Source organism: Palaemon carinicauda, chromosome 12, assembly GCF_036898095.1.
Source record: "Palaemon carinicauda isolate YSFRI2023 chromosome 12, ASM3689809v2, whole genome shotgun sequence".
In the NCBI taxonomy this organism is placed as follows: Eukaryota; Metazoa; Arthropoda; class Malacostraca; order Decapoda; family Palaemonidae; genus Palaemon; species Palaemon carinicauda.
In genome coordinates, this window is record NC_090736.1 from 153188478 (window position 1) to 153202294 (window position 13817).

Below are 13817 nucleotides of genomic sequence, written 5' to 3' on the forward strand. Positions count from 1 at the left end.
CATCCTGGGACCGAAACATAGGCACTTGAATTGGTAAACCCTTGACATGTGTACAAAACATAGGTCTTTCCTTGAATTGAGGTGAATAGGAATGTGAAAATAAGCAACTGATAGATCGGTTGATAACCTCCCACTTTTTTTTTTTTTTTTTATTGCTCCTGTAACTGTCTGAGTGTGAATGAAGGGTGTAAAGTTTTGGGGGCAGTGAAGGGAGTGGTAAGGAATAGAGGGTTAGGAATGAATGTAGAGAGTTTTGTATGAGAAAGTGATTGTACCAACTGTGATGTATTGATCAGAGTTGTGGGGAATGGAAATGACGCAGAGACAGAAAATGGTGTTCGAGATAAAGTGTCTGAGAAGTATGACTAGAGTATCTTGATTAGATAGGGTTAGGAACGAAGTAGTAAGGGTGAGAATGGATATAAGAAATGAATTAGCAGTGAGCATGGATATGAATATGTTGAGGTGGTTTGACTGTAGAAAGAATGGAAAATGACTATCTGTTGAAGTAGATTCTGCATATGAAGCTTCATTTGTAGTGGATAACGGGGGAGAGTTAGCTGCGGCACGCTTGCAGTACCAACCAAACTGGGCTGAATCCCTCGTCAGGCTGGGAGGAGCAAAAAGTAAAACAAGTCCCCTTTTGTTATTTCTTTTCATGCCGGCTACCCCCCCAAATTGGCGAAGTGCCATAGATCTGTCAAGGGTGTTTCCATTGGAAACTTTGTGAGAACTGTAAATTTGTTGAGGGCCAACACATCTAGAACTGGTCTCCAACACTTTAAAGCTTTGGGTACTAGGAATAACTTGTTGCAAATTACTTTCAATATTTGTGATTTGTTCCTACATGAATACAAATCCCATTCTTAAATGTTTTACTATCCATAGAAATGCTAAAGCAGTTTAGTCCTGTACAGCAGCAAATGTGATGACTGCTATCAACCTCCTAATGACCTGGCCACTAAGATGAGGCAGGTGTTAGGCTAGGTCACTACCAAGGACTGGTAAATGGAGAAGGAAAACCGTATATTCGTGTGGAGGATATGTTGCCTGAATGCAAGATCATTATGAAAATGGATTGCATAAATTTTGCCACCTTCCTCCTTGTATGAGAGGATGATGGAGAAACTTCAAAACAAAACTTACTTATTAGATAAGTTGCTCAATCATGTGGGTTCCTGTTATAATCAACAAGATTGGAACTTTCCACTTGGAGAGCTACCATAGAAACATACTTTTCCACAAAATGAACTGAGAGGCCTTCGTACTCCTCACACCAGTTACTTAAATCGCAATATTGTCCTTGACATGGGACACAGAGAAAGTGGATCATGATAACACGAAACAATTCCCTAGAACAAACAACGAGATTGCTGGTAATAAATTCAAAGGAAGACATATTTAAATATCCAAATTAACTAAAATTTAAACAATCTGGAGAAGGGCTAGTATGCCAGGCTGTTGCTACACAAATATTGAGAAGACAAAGAGAAACCGACACACTATAGACTCGCTTCTTACCATTTATCGCATTACTTTACTAAAGGCATGAGCTGGTTAGAAGGAAAAGAAAATTGGAAAATTAAAAAAAAAAAATTTGACAGGTAAATGTTGATAAATCTGAGCTTCCAAAGAGAAACATAGAGAATCAATATGAACCTCATGGGAGGTTCATAGTAATAAATGATTGATACTAAACTGATAAAAGCACATAGTGAATGTTTCAATATTACATTCAAAATCTCCCTATCTCATTAGAATCATAATTTCTATGTAAAGTGAGGCAGATAAAGGAATTAGATGTAAAGCCCCAGTTTCTGCTCTAACCTAAAGGCAGACATTAACAGAACACATGCACATCTACCAAACAAAAGAAAAAGTGTAGTCTACTGTACTAAAATACCATAACACTGTAGCCCTTTATCTAAGAAAACACAAAAACTACAGAAAAATAAAAGCGATCAATAATTAATAAAAGTATTTCTAAAAGTATTCAATGTACATCTGACATGCTTGTTTAAAAAAACCTGGCCAAGATCAAACCACAAGCAAGAAATCATTCCTGGAGGAACAGAAGTTAACAGGATAATTATTCTCACCCACCACCAGCTGCATGGTATATTAGCTCACCAAAGGAAGAAGTTCACTAAAAATGCTGAAAGAGAAGGGTTAACGTCACTCATTACAATGTGAAAAAATAAATGGTCTTTTATTTTGTGAAAACATTCACCCATTAGATCCCAATATCACAGATCATCTAACTATCGTACAGAGTGTAAAACAGTGATGAAATATTTAGAATGTGATCATAACTTTTACGCTGTGAATATACTATCACCTACGACCATTACTCACAGCATGTAAAGACTACAAAAAGAAAACTTTCAAGACATTAAAGGAAAATCTCAAGATTTGAAACACTGATAGCTTTCCAGAAATTGAGACGATGGTGAGTAATCAATAGATTGTTATTAATATGTTTTATTATTTTAATACTTATATTGTAGCCATCATGCTATCATCACTGAAGCCAATAACTATGATAATATTAGCATGATGACTACAAGGTAAGATTCATGCTAATAATACCAATACTCTGACTTATATGCATACAGTATATATAGATCTTTTCATCAATTACAACAGAATTTTTTCCAAAAATGGGTCTGCCATTAATATCAAAATGAAGGTTTCCCCACATCAGTGAGTCACTTTACTTGATGCTAATATGGCTAGCCATAAGTATCTATTTTCAAATCGGAGAAGAGAACTGAAGTGATTGTAGAAAGGAATTGGACAGATAAATGGGACAAAACTGTCACAATAAGCGAGGAAGAATTGAAGAGGAATGCTACATAGAATCTTTAGTATGGTTTATTGTGTGCTATACTATTCTTACCACTGGAGGTGGTGATCTCATACAGGTAATGGGCCCCCAAAACCATACTGTGTCCATAATCATAAGATTTCACTATATTAAACCTTTCAAACTAACATTAAAATTACCTGAGGAGCCAATGGGACCATCGAATTGGTTGAGCTCTCTGCAGGTGGGTGTAGCCAGGCATCAGAATATCTTTTTCATTTTCTGCTCTTTCCACTAATACCTGGAAAAATGAGTGAACCAACTGAGTGTCAAGTAGAGTAAATATGATTACATAAGCTGCTGTATCCATCAGTTGCAGCACCTGATATACTGTACATGAAAGATGTCTCAGGGAATATACAACATGTCTGTATAACTTTTATTTATGCAACACTGACAACATACAATATTTCGTAAACCTATTTTACACTTCGTAGCAGAATCAAATTAAACTCTGAACTAGCGATTCTATTTTCCTAACTAGACAGCAGTGAAGCTTGATAAAAGACAAGAATGTTCAGAACAAATTTTCTGGAAGAGGGATTAAGTGCATAAGCTCCTCTGGAAACAAAAATAAACCATATGTCAAATGGAATATAAATGTCACTGTTTTTAAATCTGTATGTTATCTTTGTGCCTTGCCATTTGATATATGTGAACGTGCAACAATGAATAATCCAAGTAGCTATAAAAATGATTTCATAAAGCTGTTTTTAGATTCTTAAAATAAAACCATTATAATGATTGATTCAATTATCAATAACCCTGAGTAAAAAATGTCAAAAACATGAAATTAGTATTTTACAATACCTTTGAAAAACCACCAATTCTTATTCCTAAGACTTAATTCTCCTACAATGAATTTTGTTCATAAATATGATGAAAATTAGAACAAGGTTAAAAAAAAACAAAAAAACAAAAAAAGGAGGATTTGTGAATAATAGGAGATGAAAAGGGATTAGATGAAAAGTATAAGACAGAATGCAATCCAGCTGTGTATATGCCCTTTCGGGATCACAGAGCGCCACCTCACCAATGGCAGTTACTATGCAAGCCTAAACATGAGGCTTTCTAGAACTTTGCCAAAATAGATATGTGATATATGTTAAGAGAATTCTTCATGTGAAAGTGATTGTAAAACACGTCTGACCAACGCAAGTGCTGAGGAATGCCGATAGGGGGTGGGGAGATGTAGGGGGTAGAGAGGGGGGATGCTGATGAAGGAGAGGTCTAATTGGTGAGGGTTCTATGGTCGTGGTTCAATCACGCCCAAGTTTTCTATACCGACACTCAATGAGTGAGCGAGCTAGGTTTATTCCTGGCATTCCATGCATCTCTTTTATCTCTGGTATATTCAGCAATATCTATGCCTTACAATGGTGCTAGAGGAGCATTTCACTGGGCGACACAGGTTCCTCGCCCAGAAATAGATTTTTCCTTCGTCAAAATCCCTTTTATGGATTGGAGTTGTGGGGAACGAAAGTGACGGAGACAAAAATGTTATTTTCATTAGTAAAATAAATTTTTGAATATACTTACCCGATGATCATGTAGCTGTCAACTCTGTTGCCCGACAGAAATCTACGGTCGGGATACGCCAGCGATCGCTATACAGGTGGGGGTGTACACAACAGCGCCATCTGTGAGCAGGTACTCAAGTACTTCTTGTCAACAAGAACTCAATTTTCTCCTCGGTCCACTGGTTCTCTATGGGGAGGAAGGGCGGGTCCTTAAATTCATGATCATCGGGTAAGTATATTCAAAAATTTATTTTACTAATGAAAATAACATTTTTCAATATTAATCTTACCCGATGATCATGTAGCTGATTCACACCCAGGGTGGTGGGTGGAGACCAGCATACATGTTAACAAAGAAGCTAAGTATCCCGTATTTCATTTTATTAGTTATTCAAAAATAACATAAAATAAATAAGTACCTGGTAAGGAAGACGACTTGAACCATTACTCTGTCTTTATTAAGTACGTCTTCCTTACTGAGCGTAGCGGTCCTCTTAGGATGCTGAACGACTCTTAGGTGCTGAAGTATAAAGGGCTGCAACCCATACTAAAGGACCTCATCACAACCTCTAACCTCGGCGCTTCTCAAGAAAGAATTGACCACCCGCCAAATCAACCAGGATGCGGAAGGCTTCTTAGCCGGCCGTACAACCCATAAAAAGTATTCAAGAGAAAGGTTAAAAAGGTTATGGGATTATGGGAATGTAGTGGCTGAGCCCTCACCTACTACTGCACTCGCTGCTACGAATGGTCCCAGGGTGTAGCAGTTCTCGTAAAGAGACTGGACATCTTTGAGATAGAATGATGCAAACACTGACTTGCTTCTCCAATAGGTTGCATCCATAACACTCTGCAGAGAACGGTTCTGTTTGAAGGCCACTGAAGTAGCCACAGCTCTCACTTCATGTGTCCTTACCTTCAGCAAAGCAAGGTCTTCTTCCTTCAGATGAGAATGTGCTTCCCTAATCAGAAGCCTGATGTAGTAAGAAACTGAGTTCTTAGACATTGGAAGAGAAGGCTTCTTGATAGCACACCAAAAGGCTTCTGATTGTCCTCGTAAAGGTTTTGACCTTTTTAGATAGTACCTAAGAGCTCTAACTGGGCAAAGTACTCTCTCCAGTTCGTTCCCCACCAAGTTGGACAGGCTTGGGATCTCGAACGACTTAGGCCAAGGACGTGAAGGAAGCTCGTTTTTAGCAAAAAACCGAGCTGCAAGGAACATGTAGCCGTTTCAGATGTGAAAACTATGTTCCTGCTGAAGGCGTGGATCTCACTTACTCTTTTAGCTGTTGCCAAGCACACGAGGAAAAGAGTTTTTAATGTGAGGTCCTTAAAAGAGGCTGATTGGAGAGGTTCAAATCTTGATGACATAAGGAACCTTAGGACCACGTCTAGATTCCAGCCTGGAGTGGACAACCGACGTTCCTTTGAGGTCTCAAAAGACCTAAGGAGGTCCTGTAGATCTTTGTTGGTGGAAAGATCCAAGCCTCTGTGGCGGAAAACCGCTGCCATCATACTTCTGTAACCCTTGATCGTAGGAGCTGAAAGGGATCTTACGTTCCTTAGATGTAACAGGAAGTCAGCAATCTGGGTTACAGTGGTACTGGTTGAGGAAACTGCATTGGCCTTGCACCAGCTTCGGAAGACTTCCCATTTAGACTGATAGACTCTGAGAGTGGATGTCCTCCTTGCTCTGGCAATCGCTCTGGCTGCCTCCTTCGAAAAGCCTCTAGCTCTTGAGAGTCTTTCGATAGTCTGAAGGCAGTCAGACGAAGAGCGTGGAGGTTTGGGTGTACCTTCTTTACGTGAGGTTGACGTAGAAGGTCCACTCTTAGAGGAAGAGTCCTGGGAATGTCGACCAGCCATTGCAGTACCTCTGTGAACCATTCTCTCGCGAGCCAGAGGGGAGCAACCAACGTCAGCCGTGTCCCTTTGTGAGAGGCGAACTTCTGAAGTACCCTGTTGACAATCTTGAACGGCGGGAATGCATACAGGTCGAGATGGGACCAATCCAGCAGAAAAGCACCCACGTGAACTGCTGCTGGGTCTGGAATCGGAGAACAATACAACGGGAGCCTCTAGGTCATCGAGGTAGCGAACAGATCTATGGTTGGCTGACCCCACAGGGCCCAAAGTCTGCTGCAAACATTCTTGTGAAGGGTCCACTCTGAGGGGATGACCTGACCCTTCCGGCTGAGGCGATCTGCCATGACATTCATATCGCCCTGAATGAACCTCGTTACCAGCGTGAGCTTTCGATCTTTTGACCAGATGAGGAGGTCCCTTGCGATCTAGAACAACTTCCTCGAATGAGTCCCTCCCTGCTAGGAGATGTAAGCCAATGCTGTGGTGTTGTCGGAGTCCACCTCCACCACCTTGTTTAGCTGGAGGGACTTGAAGTTTATCAAGACCAGATGAACCGCCAACAACTCCTTGCAATTGATGTGAAGTGTCCTTTGCTCCTGATTCCATGTTCCCGAGCATTCCTGTCCGTCCAATGTCGCACCCCAGCCCGTGTCTGATGCGTCCGAGAAGAGACGGCGGTCGGGGTTCTGAACAGCCAAAGGTAGACCTTCCTTGAGAAGAAAGCTGTTCTTCCACCACGTTAGAGTAGACCTCATCTCTTCGGAAACAGGAACTGAGACCGTCTCTAGCGTCATGTCCTTTATCCAGTGAGCAGCTAGATGATACTGAAGGGGGCGGAGGTGGAGTCTCCCTAACTCGATGAACAGGGCCAGCGATGAAAGTGTCCCTGTTAGACTCATCCACTGCCTGACTGAGCATCGGTTCCTTCTCAGCATGCTCTGGATGCATTCTAGGGCTTGGTTGATCCTTGGGGCCGACGGAAAAGCCCGAAAAACTCGACTCTGAATCTCCATACCCAGGTAGACAATGGTCTGGGATGGGACAAGCTGGGACTTCTCTAAATTGACCAGGAGGCCCAGTTCCTTGGTCAGATCCATAGTCCATCTGAGATTCTCCAGACAGCGACGACTTGTGGGAGCTCTTAAAAGCCAGTCGTCTGACGGAGCCGGACACAAGATCATGGTACTGCTGCACAGTCTGTGAACTGTCAACCATGGGGAAGCGAGGAAGTACAGCGACAACTCGAAACTGTCTAGACTGTCTGGGTAGTACAGACAACTCCTTATCGGGTTGCTGAGGTTGCCGCACTGCGTCACAACAAGTCACCTCTGCTGGTTGTTGAACGTCTTCCCAGTGACACACTGACTCCGTAAAAAAAAAAATTCTCTATCAAGGACTAAGCTTGGACTGCATGTCTTGCAACAAAGCTCAAGGTCTATGGGAGCAGGAGTGGCAACAGACGGGGTTAGCGACTGAAGCGGAACCATTTACCCTCCCTGGAAGCATGTTATGCTTAAATAAAAGTCCATAGGAGGTTAAGCAGCTTAAGGCTCCTCTCCAAATGACAGAGTCCTCAAGGGAATATCAGAAGGAGGGAGAACAGCACTTTCTCATCTACAGGAACCATATCCGAGAAAAGCTAAGTTCTCTCAGTGAGGGTTTCACTGGTGCAAAAGCAGCAGACCAGAAGGCAACGTTATGAAACTGCTTGACAGTCTGTGAACTGTCAAAAAACTGAACTGTCAACCACAACAGGAGCGTGAGGACATACAGCACTGGTGTATAAGTAGCAGACCAGAAGGCAACGTCATGTAACTGCATGACAGTTTGTGAGTTGGCAACAACCAAAGATGTGTGGGGAAGCCTCAACTCCTGCCTGACTAGTTTGCTGCTGGCGAGTGGCGGTAACCACAGTGTGTTGCGGAGGCTGACACACCGTGTCAAAACACGGCAGCTTGTGGTAGCTCCCGCACGGCAACGGAGTGCTCTGTGTGTGGGAGTCATCATACATCTGGCAGGGTTGACTGTGCATGGGTGGAGGAGCTCTCACAACAAGAGTGTGAGAGCATGAAGCCATGCCGGGCGCACAACCGTGGGAGGTGTAGGCCCACGGGTGCATCGTCAACCTTCTCCGCAGTCGGAGTGTGGGAACTGGCAACAACAAAAGCAGAGTGCTGGTGCGTGGGAGGGGCTGCGGTGGGTTGAGGAGCATGCGGTATGGTATGCAGAGCATGCTGTAAGGTATGCAGAGCATGCTGTAAGGTATGCAGAGCATGCTGTAAGGTATGCAGAGCATGCTGTAAGGAATGCAGAGCATGCTGTAAGGTATGCAGAGCATGCTGTAAGGTATGCAGAGCATGCGGTATGGTATGCAGAGCATGAGGTAAGGCATGCGGCTCATGCTGCATGGTATGCGGCTCATGCTGCATGGGATGCGGCTCATGCTGCATGGTATGAGGCTCATGCTGCATGGTATGCGGCTCATGCTGCATGGGATGAGGCTCATGCTGCATGGTATGAGGCTCATGCTGCATGGGATGAGGCTCATGCTGCATGGTATGAGGCTCATGCTGCATGGAATGCGGCTCATGCTGCATGGTATACGGAGCATGCTGTAAGGTCTGCAGAGCATGCTGCATAGGCTGAGGAGAATGCCGCATAGTGCTGGAACCCGGCAACTCCCGATGCGGCAGCTCACGCATGTTAGCAGATGGTGCAGCAAGAACATGCGTCTGGCAGTGAGGACTGCGCATCGGTGGAGGAGCTCTCACAGGTGTGGTGTGGGAGCAGGCAGCCGCAGTATCTGCTGAGCGCACAACCTCGGCGGGTTGTAGGTAAACAGGTTGCATTGTCAACCTTCTAGCATGATACTCCTGCGAAGGAGCAAGCTGAGACTGTATAGTCTGCAGCATGGACCACTAGGGTCTAAGAAAGACAACAACAAACGGAGCTACTGTCCGTTGTGACTGAGGGTCTAAAACAGCTGGTGCGGCAACAGACGGAGTTACTGCCTGTTGCGGTACCACCTAGCCTCTCTTAGGAGGTGTGCAGTTGTCGTACTGCAGCGAGTCCGAACTGACCCAGTGGCTACACCTAGGCCGTTGGACTTGCGCGGAAGGGACCGACTTGCACTTAAAAGCTGCAAGATTTGGTCCATGGTTTCTGCGAGAAACCTCTTCCGCAGACGAGGAATAAATGGGCTCTCTCGTCTTTGTGTGGGTGGGGTGATCACGTCGGCAACGTGTGTAGATACACCCGAAACCACAGAGGGAAACGTCTGTTCGTCGATCAAGGCCTGAGGAACCCATAAGTCCTTCGACATTACTTCTCCCCTGGGCTTGGGAGCTTGTAAGAGGTATCGGACTAGGTGAACCACTGGCACGAACAGACGAACCCTCGAACGCAACACTGTAACACTTTGCGCATATCACTTTATCACTTTTGATTTTCTGTTTGCACTTATTTCACTGAACTCGAAACTTTAAGTGGTTTGTACCTGAAACACGCAATCCTATCCTTCATTAAAAGGTAGTAATTGCGAAAACAGTATTACAATGTAACAGAAAAACATAATGAAAGATAAAGAATTCAGTGGCTGGAAAAGAGACTAAACACTAGATCAAATAAACTACGTTTAAAATCTCTCACCGCATAAAGCCTGGGAACAAGAATAAAACTCTAGAAACGTTTTACCTTCTTCCCCTCTATCGACTAGGGAGAAGAGCAAAAAAAAAACGAGAACAACGTTACCCGCTTGAACGAAACGTTTATCCTCCTCTCTCTCCCTCCGTCTCTATCTCTCTCTCTCTCTCTCTCTCTCTCTTGACTTAGAACCTGAGAGATGAGCCCAATTATATATATCGTTAAAACATATTATTTGTTAAAGGAAAAAAACTTTAAGGTTTCCCAAATAAAAAGTTCCTTTATTAGAATTAAAACCATTTAAGCTAAGAAAGAATGAACGAAACGCTAGAATCGGTTTACTCTTACTGCAACGTGAAACCGTGAATACACTCTCTCTATCGTAACGATAGAGCGCAAGTTGAATGTTCTGAACGTCAACAACTGCGGAGACTAAACAAAACGATAGTTCAACTTTGAAAACAGTACGAGACTTATCAAAGAAATTCTTTCAAAAACATAAAATTAAAATAGCATAAATTCTTAACAGGAAAAACGATATGACGAGCTCAATGTTAATTAACTTCGGTTCCAAGTAAGGACCGCCTACTATTAGGAAAGGTCGCATATTTTTTTTTTTTTTTTTTTTTTTTTAAGGAAAGTTAATCGAAGAGGCCTATAAATGGCGGAGAGATATAAAATAAAAAGTGAAAGAGAGTCTATACTCTCTTCGACACCAACACTTCCGTCTAAGGGAAGGATCGGCCATTTAAAAGTGAAAGAGAGTCCATACTCTCTTCGTCACCATAATTAATTCAAATTAATTCCAAAAGCTTGCTAAGCTAAAGATAAAGCTTCCTGAATAGCGAAGGCTAAACTCTAGAGCAAATACATCACCAAATCGTGAACAATAAATCCAGAATCAACAGCGTATCCAAGTAGGTCTAGCCGGAGGCACGACAGAGGAAAAATTGAGTTCTTGTTGACAAGAAGTACTTGAGTACCTGCTCACAGATGGCGCTGTTGTGTACACCCCCACCTGTATAGCGATCGCTGGCGTATCCCGACCGTAGATTTCTGTCGGGCAACAGAGTTGACAGCTACATGATCATCGGGTAAGATTAATATTGAAAAATTTGAATGTGTTCGCGATGAAGTGTTTCAGGAGTATGGCTGATGTACAGTATCTCGATTAGATATGGTTAAGAATGAAGAATTGAGAGTGAGAACGGGTGTAAGAAATTCCTCAGCAGAGTGGATATACATATGTTGAGGTGGTTGGCTATGTAGAGAATGGATAATAGCAGCCTGCTGATTGATTGATTGATTGATTTTAAGTTTTCTGGCATCCTGATATCTAAGGTCAGTGATGCCGCAGCCTGCTGAAGAAGGTGATGAATGCAAGAGTTGATGGGAGAAGTATAAGAGGAAGACCAAGGTTTGGACGGAGGGATGGAGTGAAGAAAGCTCTAGGTGATAGGATAGATGTGAGAGAGGCAAAAGAGTGTGCCAGAAATAGGAATGAAGGGTGAGCTATTGTGACGCAGTTCCTGTAGGCCCTCCTGCTTCCTTCTGTTGCCTTGGTGATTGCTTGAGTGGCAGCAGTAAGAGATTCAGCATAATATTATGAAACTTCATTTGTGGTGGATAACGGTGGAGGGTGGGCCGTGGCACCCTAGCAGTACCGACCAAACTCAGCTGAGTCCCTCGTCAGGCTGAGAGAAGCAAAGTAAAAAAAAGTCCCCTTTTATTCTTTTTTTTTTGTCAGCTACCCCACAAAATCGGTAGATGGATGGGTGAAGAGAGACTTATGTCAGTCTGTTCAACAGAAAAAAATTCGCAGAAAATTTTAACTTCTGAGGTTCCACCAATTCAACTGCCATTCCACAATCTAGTCATAGTTGGAATAAAACTTCTACAATACTGTGCAGTATTAAGCCTTCTGATGGAGAAGGCATGGTGGTTAGAATTAAATGCATACCTAGTATGACATACTGGATGGTGCATTCTAGGAAGACCCTAATCCAAAGGATGGTCAGATTTATGAAAAATCTTATGCAACATGCATTAAGAACTAACTAAACAACGGTCCCACAGATTAATATCTGTATCAGGAATGAGTAATTTAATAGACATCAAGTTTTTGTCCAACAAATTAAGATGAGAACCAGCAACTGAAGATCAGACAGGAGAACAATATTCAAAACAAGATAGAATAAAAGAATTAAAAGACTTCTCCAAAAAAAGTTAGCTCTCCAAGATCCTCAAGATTTTCTCAATAAGCCAATACTTTGTGCAACAGAAGAAGAAACGGACCAAATGAGTTTCTTAAAAGGAAATTGTATATAGTAAATGAAGCATTATCAATGCAGAGATCTGTATGTTGAGGAGCCAGTGTCCTTGATCTACTTACAATCATAATTTGAGTTTTGTTAGGGTTCAGCTTCATGCCCTACAATTTTCACCATGCACTAATTTTAGCTAGATCTCTATTAAGGGATTTAGTAACCCTAAATCTGCATTCAGGAAATGGAATTGATGCAAAGAGAGTAGCATTATTTGCATAACCATTGATCTTTTTATTTTTTATTTTTTTGCCAAACTATGTATATATAGTAAGGAAAATAATTGGCCAAAAACACTACCCTGAGAAAAACCATATACCACATTTCTATACTCACTATAGAGCCCATCAATAAGTTCTCTTTGTAATCTGCTACTTGAAATTTCAATAATAATGATAACAAAAACCCCACTAACTCCAACCTATTTGAGTTTGAAAACAAGGGCCTTGTAATTAACATGGTCAAAGGCAGCACTAAAATCCAAGGCCAATCATACAAATCTCCGGACCACAAGGTAAGCGTGAACTAAATGTTTGTTTGGTTATAAATAACTTGACCCTTGTGGCTCGCAAGTCTACCTTTTTAGGATCTGGTACTAATCCTTGGGGATCATGCAGCATAAAACTATAAAAAAAAAGGGTTTTTGAAGATGGGAAAACCTAGCCTTTGCAGTTAAGTCTTTGAGGATCAATTAGCAATTACCTCAAATATAAGGTATTCCTTCGTCATGAGTGTGCGTGCCTGCGTATGTGTAAATGAGTTTGATAAGGTTGATTTTTTATGAATCTATCAACTGTACTATATGTTTTTCATAAATCTTTTATTTGCTATATAACTAAATGTGTTGGGAATAGGGAATACAGACTTTTTCTTGTAAACCAAACATACATCTGTTATGGGACTTGCACACCCAACTTTCACCTTGGATTATAAGGGCCATTTCTATCCATAAAAGGTTAACCATGCCTAACGATGGTCACTATTCCCTTTTGGCCCTATTATTTTCCTCTCATTTTGTAGTTATCATTTTATAGGCAGTTATGATTTATAACCATGGGAATTTTAATCATGTCAAAAAAGTCATAATTTGGGTTGAATACACTTTCTAAAAAGTTGTTTTCCAGTATAATGATATTTTAATCTTCATTATATTCTTCCTATTTATTATTTACATCATCAATAAAATGGCTTATCTTATCATTCTTATCTCATAATTTTACTGGAAGGTCATCAAGTCCCTCTCCACGTTATTGGAATCAAACGAAGCATTATTTTCCGGCCCTTATAATCTTGTTGTTACATACATCATTTTCATCGTTATAGTCGATACTTATGAAATCACTTTCTGAAGGGCACATGAAGACATTCTAATATTACAGTTGTGTGCAAATACTTCTTGATGAAGCAATGGTAAGAATCAGACATTTGAAAAAGAGATGACAAGACGAAGATCAGTTATACTTGCTAACATTTCTGAATAAGGGCAAAACGTACCAAAAAATGGCAATCTTGGTTATCTGTCTTCATGTCTTTTGAGAAAAGGGAAGGAAAATTGTCTATAAAAAGGAAGACAATTAATCCATAGAAATGACTGAAAAT

General features: G+C 41.6%; 1 protein-coding gene across 1 annotated transcript in view; it reads right to left on the bottom strand.

Moving 5' to 3' along the window:
• LOC137651336 (argininosuccinate lyase-like) overlaps positions 1 to 13817 on the bottom strand; it is a 113189-nt gene that overhangs the window by 67620 nt on the left and 31752 nt on the right. The window contains exon 5 of the mRNA XM_068384626.1: positions 3007 to 3107. Within this exon, the coding sequence (XP_068240727.1) occupies positions 3007 to 3107 (101 nt within the window). The remainder of the gene's footprint in view (positions 1 to 3006; positions 3108 to 13817) is intronic.